The 6,611-nt window shown below is 44.9% G+C and overlaps 1 protein-coding gene across 1 annotated transcript; it reads right to left on the bottom strand.

Moving 5' to 3' along the window:
- Positions 1 to 615: 615 nt before the first annotated feature.
- On the bottom strand, positions 616 to 5,871 carry LOC116391370 (uncharacterized). The gene is made up of 6 exons (XM_031861873.1): positions 5,819 to 5,871; positions 4,779 to 4,847; positions 4,554 to 4,670; positions 3,480 to 3,870; positions 2,760 to 2,845; positions 616 to 1,274 (listed from the first exon to the last, which is right to left on the bottom strand). The coding sequence occupies exons 1-6, from the start codon at positions 5,843 to 5,845 to the stop codon at positions 957 to 959; spliced, it is 1,008 nt and encodes a 335-aa protein (XP_031717733.1). The 5' UTR covers positions 5,846 to 5,871; the 3' UTR covers positions 616 to 956.
- Between the last annotated feature and the right edge of the window lie 740 nt (positions 5,872 to 6,611).

The following is a 6,611-nucleotide window of genomic DNA, read 5'->3' as shown; positions in this document are numbered from 1 at the left end:
CTTTTAAAATCAGCCGGCATACAAGAACTGTGGAGCAGCTCCACAGCAAACATCCTCCGGTTAACTTTTGGTGGCAAAATGAGCACAAAGCAGCTCTGGAGGGGCGTTCAACACCGTTCATGTCTACATATGAACCACATCGTAATGATACAAAGCTGGTGGACAATCTGCAGTTGCTCTTTAAGTCGTCAAACATTCTTAACCAGATCTCATATGAAGAACACTGTTTACTGGATTATATTAACAGATATCTGATGTATCGATGCTGTAGGACTTTACACTTGTGACGAGCTTCAGTCCAACAAAGACTGGACTGGTAGTTCCTTGAAGATTTCTCAACGTGGACTAACGACCCAGACCTGATGGGGGTCCACAGTCCTCCTCAGAGGTTTGCCTGTCTGCTTCTAGCTCAGCCTCAAACAGAAGTATTATATCAAGTGTAATGACGTCAGGAGTCATCAAGAGAAATCAAAACTCTCGTTCATCCCGTCTGGTTCCGCTGCACATGTTTTTAAAGTAGTATAAAGACTTTAATGTCTCCGGAGGGAGCTGTGGGATAACTGTCCTCAAGTGATGTCACTTGAGTCGCCGTCGGCTGAAGACTACAAGTTTGAAAAGTAAAAAAATGAATCTGGAGGTTTGGAGTTAGAAAGAAGTGAAGCCTCTGTAGCTGCAGGCTACATTAGCCGCTCCTAGCATAACACAATCTATCACTCAAACTGTCTGCGGCCAAGTTGCATTGTGGGTAATGTAGGCGCCAGGTTTTGAAAAGGAAGGAGAACGTGTGGAATAAAAAAATAGACGACATCTCTGGTTCTGCTGCTCCACAGTGAGTCTGATACTGAACCAGTGAAATACTCTGTTCATCTCCTTCTCAGGCAATGCATGCTGGGATACCAGCCTGAAGAGGATGAACAGGACTGTTAAAATGCTCGAGCTAGCAGTGGTGAAGTACTCTAAACTCTTGTAGTATTTGTCTCCAGAGCAGACAGTAGATCAGCTGAGTCTCCACTCGTCAGCCTCTCTGTGCTGCAGGTCCAGCTTGCCTCTAGCTTCGGCGGCCCTGCTGGGCCTCCAGTCTGCTGCTGCAGGAGGCCGCTCACTGCGTCCTGCAGCTGCTCATAGTGGTGGAACAGCAGGCTGAGCTTCTGGCCCGTGTTCTCTCTGCTCTGCTCTTTGCTCTGGCTACCGGCGCTCTCGTCCTGCCCGGCCTCGGACGGCTGAGAGGTCAGGGACTCCATCGTGTCCTCCAACGTGCTGCGCAGGTCGTCCAGCTGAGGTCAGAGGGCAGAGAGCTCAGATTAGACGGATGTATGTCGAGCTCATTAACAACTGGACATCGCTTGCTCTGTTCTATACATGCTGATTCAGCGAGAAGCCTGTTTGGTCTTTATCAGACCATCTTCAGCAGAGTGATGCTGCATCACATGTATGAACGTAAAGTAACAGCAGCAGCTGTTGAGACAGAAAGATAAAAACACATCAAACTTATTCTAACAAGTCTTCTAATGTCGTGTTCACGCATTTTTCACGTTTACGTACTTCAGAAAAATATGAGCTTTTGCTCTTATTGCAGTTTGTTCACCAAGATGGAACGTTTATGGATGAATCCTGGAATACAACTCGGCTTCTGGTAAGTTTCAATTCATTTGAATAAAATGTTGTTTTTTTATTTCCTGTTCTAAAATATCTAAAAACTGTGCTTCATATTAAACCTGAAATAACAGTTTGTTAGTCCACTTGAAGTCAGCAGGAACAAGCTGTTTTTCAGGGTAATGTCTGGTAAATACGTGTCTCTCATCACTTCCCTTCAGTGGTAAATATATTGATCAGAACTGCTTTACGTTTTTTCTTCGGGTACCTCCCCATTAATTGAGCGAGGTGTTTGTTGTGTCTGGACTTTGTCACGTGTTCAGAGCAAACTATTGTACCAATAATCATCAGATATATATTTCTATCATCTCTGCAGTAGCAGGTGCGCTAGTAGTCAACAGACAACACGCCCCTTCAGGTTTCAAATGTCAAAATAAACCCCAAACATTAAGTTATTAAAACAAGCTGCTGGTCTAAACTGCTGCTGCTGTTGTTCCTGTAGGAGAACAGTATCTTTGTGTCCTCGTTATTCCCTGACTGTCCTCCTGCCTGACCAGGTCTTGGAGGTCTCCGTCTGTCGCTCTCTCCACACATAAAGCCTTCAGCTGCTTCACCTCCAGCTTCCTCACAGACTTCCTGCACACGACGATGATGAATATGAACACACACAGAGAGAGAGCGAGCACTCAAATATATATATATATATATATATATATATATAATATATATATATATATATATATATATATTTATATATATATATTTATAACAAATAAAACTGGAAAAGTTGCATTTAAATCTCTCAAAACAACAACCATTACTGTCCTGTGGAACTCTGTTGCATCTTTCTTGTCTGCTCTGGTTTTTCTGGACGTTGTGAAATACAACCTGAGGTATTAAACCTGTGGTTTAATACCTGTGCTTTGGATGTTCCAGTGGAATCTGTGTCCACCTGTCTTTACCTGTCTTGCTGTCTGAGCTCACGAGAGGCCGAGCTGTCTGACTCCTCCCCCCCTGAAGCCACTGGGCCGCTTTCTTTCTCCCGGCTGCTTAGGTTCATAAACATGTCCTCCGGACTGTCCAGCTTTGGACAGACACATCGTCACACGATCAGAATGTGAGGCTGGTGTTTGGTGTTAAGAATGTAGGAGCGTCCTCTCACCCACCTTCCCCCGGTCACTCATCAGGCTGTCTATCAGAGCTCTCTGCTGGTTCAGTTGATCCATCAGGTGGTTCATCGCATCCTGTGAACCTGAATGTACAATATGACATCATAAGCACAAGTCAGGTGTGATGGCTTCCTTCTTTGTTTCAGTCAGGTGACTCTCGGTCTGTTGAACTACGCTGCTACAAAGAAAGCAGATAACTTAAACTTTCACTTTGTCAAATGAACAAGTAACGTAACCTTTCTAAAAACCTGCACGCAAGTTATTAAGCAGTTAGTGCTACAGCTGGCCTCACGGTGCAGTGATACCAACCACAGTCCAACAGTCTACTTTATCACAATGAGACATTGAACTAACGTCTGCTCAACATCTCAGTATGAGGCTCTCTGAAGAAAACATAGTAGCAGAGAAGTTGATATCATGAACTGTTTGGCAAGAAAGCAATAAAGTGTATTTCCCAAAATGTTTCCTCTAAGAGCTGTTCTACGGTCACCTACCGTAAACATGAGAGTTAGCTCAGTTAGCTTGTAGCAATGGAGCCAATCTGCCAGGACACATGGTGTGTATGTAAAGTATGTGAATTATTTTACTCTTTACATTAAAACAGACCAAGAAACACAGAAATCACAGAAAAAACGACAGCTTATCGCAAAGTGTTGGGGACCTTTAAATCAGCCGACCCTCTGTCGATGACTGAAGAGTCAGCTGATGTGAACTTACTCTCGTCAGTCATGTGCTCTCTGAGGTGTCTCAGCTGTGACTGGTCCGCCTTTCCTTCCTCCAGCGCAGCAACACGAGCTCCCAGCTGCTCGATGTTCCTCAGGGCCTCCAGCGTCTCCGAGTAGCGCTCTGAGAGGCTGGAGCCGGCTGCCGGGTCTGCTTTAAAACCCATCTGCTGCGGTGGTTCTGACAGGGGCGACCCGGCGTCCATCGAAGTCGGTCCTGAAGTCGGTCCAGAAGTCGTCGGAGCACCAGGAGCACCAGGAGCTGCTGGCCGGCTGGCCTCCTCGACAGGGTTAAGGGTGGAGGAGGGAGGAGGTGCAGCGCTTCCAGCGGTGAGGTTGCTGTTGAAAGGTGTGTGTGTGGCTCTGACCTCTGCATCGACCAGCACCTGTAGAAAAGTAGAGACATGTTAGAGGACACAATCCACCGCTTCTGGGACATTTAAGTGTGTTTTATCAATCTGTTGGTTCAAAAGAAGTTAGAAATGTTCACAAATGTAGAGCAGTTAAATGTCATGATTTGACTTCTACATACATATTTGTATGCTTGTCAGCGTTTCCACATGAAGTCTGATGTGTTTCAGTTCATGAGTCACAGTAACTCTGGAGGATTTATTCTGGTGTTGTACTGTGTGACAACAATGCCGATCGCTTCTGCACATGTGCAAACTAGTACTACACACATGTGGTCCAACAACCTACTTTGCCTCCTGATAACGTTACACTTTCAACAACAAATCTGAATCAGCAGGAGGAGAGCTAGTTAGCGTTAGCCGTTAGCAGCACAGTCCTGCTTGGCTAAATAACAGAGCTAACGGCTAACGTTAACGGGGGTCGCATTGAGTTACAATATGATGCGTTCAAGGTTCATTCTGTAAAAATGAGTATGAGGCGAGGGTGAATTATAACGTTATCACGACGTGTTCAACTGTAATCTGTTTTTACAGCAATATAAAATCGGTCTTGGAGAGAGAACCTCGAGCTGTTCTCAGGTGTTGGAACATGTCTATAAACAAAGTGAGAGCAGGTTTCCTCTCCCGGTCTGGACTACAGCTCTTCATGAGGACCTCACCGTGGGCACGTCTCCTCTCTGGCTGAGCAGTGAGGACTGCATGAGGTCCCAGGTCTCACACTGGTGACTCAGCTCCTCTGGGTCTGGATACTTCTGAACCGTGTCCCTCAGAGACCTCTGTCTCAGTGGAAACACAAGACGTCATCACATCTCAAATACAACAACTTTTGAAAACAAAGGCGGTTGATGATGTGACCAGATGCAGCCAGTGTGTTTGTGTCTCACCACAGACTCCTCCAGAGCGTCCACACGGTGGCAGCACGTCTCCACATTGGAGGCCGTCTCTGCTTCAACCTTCAGGACACAACAGAGAGGCAGAACACTACTGACTCTCCACACTGTGTCCTCTGACCCTCTCCAGCCACCATAGAGATCAGAGTCACATTCAGTGGTGTGCTCAGAAAAATAACCTCACTGTTACAGGCCGACATCCAGCCCTCTGATTGGTGGAAGCTGAACCTGCAGCCTGAGAGGAAAAGACTTCTCCATCTACATTTTACATTACAGTCGTCATTTAACATAAATAAAATACCAAATATGAGATAAGACAGAGCAGTGCTCTTTTTAGCGAGGATACACACCATATGTGTCTAAATATGAGGTCAATTAAGACTAAACGTGGCTTTAAAGAGTGGTTGTATGAGGTACTTGTACACAGTTGGTGTATTACTACAGTAGATGGAGTAAAGCAATGTACTGCTGTGGATGTATTTTAGACTCCTAAAATAATCCCTCTCAGTTGAAGTGAACGCTGTATTCAGGATGTTTGCTTGTGTCGGTGTGTGACTTTGGTGAAAGCGAGCTAACACACACACTAACGGCAGTACATCACTCTGCTGCTGTCTGTTTCTGCTGTAGTAATACACTGACTATGGAGAAGTACCTCATGCAAGTACCCTTCACAACCATTATTGTATCCATACAACAGTTCTAGTTTTACTGGACTATAATTCATTTGATAAGTCATAACTAACAATCATTTATGCATCATATGCAGATTAGTCCAAGACCTAAAGATGTTATATTTACTGTGGGAGGAGCCAGAGGATGTTTGGCATTCGTGCTTGAAAAGGATTTAAACAATTAAATTGATTCTCAAAACAGCTGCAGATGAACTTTTGTGAAATTAACTCATTTATCTTTAGACGATTTCAAGATAAGCGTCTCCTTTTACACTTTCTGTGTCAAGAACACTTTGACTACCAGTTCAAAATAATATGTTATTAGTAGTCTCTGTTTGTATATATATATAAATGTATAAATACCTTCTGTTGGTGGCAGAGCTCCTTCATCTCTCTGTGCAGCTCCTGAATGAGCTTCATGGCCTAAAGTCACAACAGACAAACACTTTAACATCAGTCATTGTGTAAAATAGATGCATGGCTTAAAGGACTCAGTCTGATGTCCCTGAGGACACTTTGACAGTTTAAATTAAAGAAACGTCTCTGGAATCTGACCTCTGACCCCTGTGACAACAGACAGCTGACAGGAGGGTGAAGCACAATCCAGAGACCAATCAAGCTGTTACACTTGTTCCACATGAGCTGCCTCAGCTGAACATCTGCTCTTTAACCGGCATCTTTCAATTTCAGGGTTTATTGGCAGAGTAAATGTGTGTGTGTGTGTGTGTGTGTGTGTCACCACTGAAACAAAGGACATTCCTGAGTCTGTTTATCTGGAGACATGAAGTGATGCATAGCGACCCCACAGAGCTTCAGCCTGAATGACTAACAGCTTGTTAATAAGTGCCGTCACACTGAGTGACCGCCGGAGAAATTCTGCTCATTTATTTGGCGACCAAAATAAAATATCCTGCAACCCACCTGAGGGTCGCGAGCCACTGTTTGGGAACGACTGGACTACAGACCCCCAAATAGTGTGGAGAAGCTTTCCACGTCACCTGTTGGTGTGTGGACGTTTTGAAGCACTGAGTTCAGCCATCTTCGCCATCTTGGTTTTTCGCAACCAGTGAACAGGAAGTGACCATATAAGGACTGAGGACGAGTGGCGCAGAGACGGCGTATACGTCTCTGGTAGAGACCTGTCAATCACTGTGTA

Source organism: Anarrhichthys ocellatus, unplaced genomic scaffold (assembly GCF_004355925.1).
Source record: "Anarrhichthys ocellatus isolate YVR2014 unplaced genomic scaffold, GSC_Weel_1.0 scaffold26, whole genome shotgun sequence".
Lineage (NCBI taxonomy): Eukaryota > Metazoa > Chordata > Actinopteri > Perciformes > Anarhichadidae > Anarrhichthys > Anarrhichthys ocellatus.
The sequence above is the reverse complement of the archived record's forward strand: the minus strand, read 5'-3'. Positions and strand labels throughout refer to the sequence as shown.

Bases quoted from the DNA above. Each gene is read 5' to 3' on its own strand.
- LOC116391370 (XM_031861873.1), bottom strand. From the start codon at position 5,845: ATGAAGGAGCTCTGCCACCAACAGAAG. The intron at 4,848-5,818 runs GTATTTATACAT...TGTGTCCTGAAG, and splicing joins AGCTCTGCCACCAACAGAAG to GTTGAAGCAGAGACGGCCTC. The intron at 1,275-2,759 runs GTGGGTGAGAGG...CTCTGACCTCAG, and splicing joins TGATGAGTGACCGGGGGAAG to CTGGACGACCTGCGCAGCAC.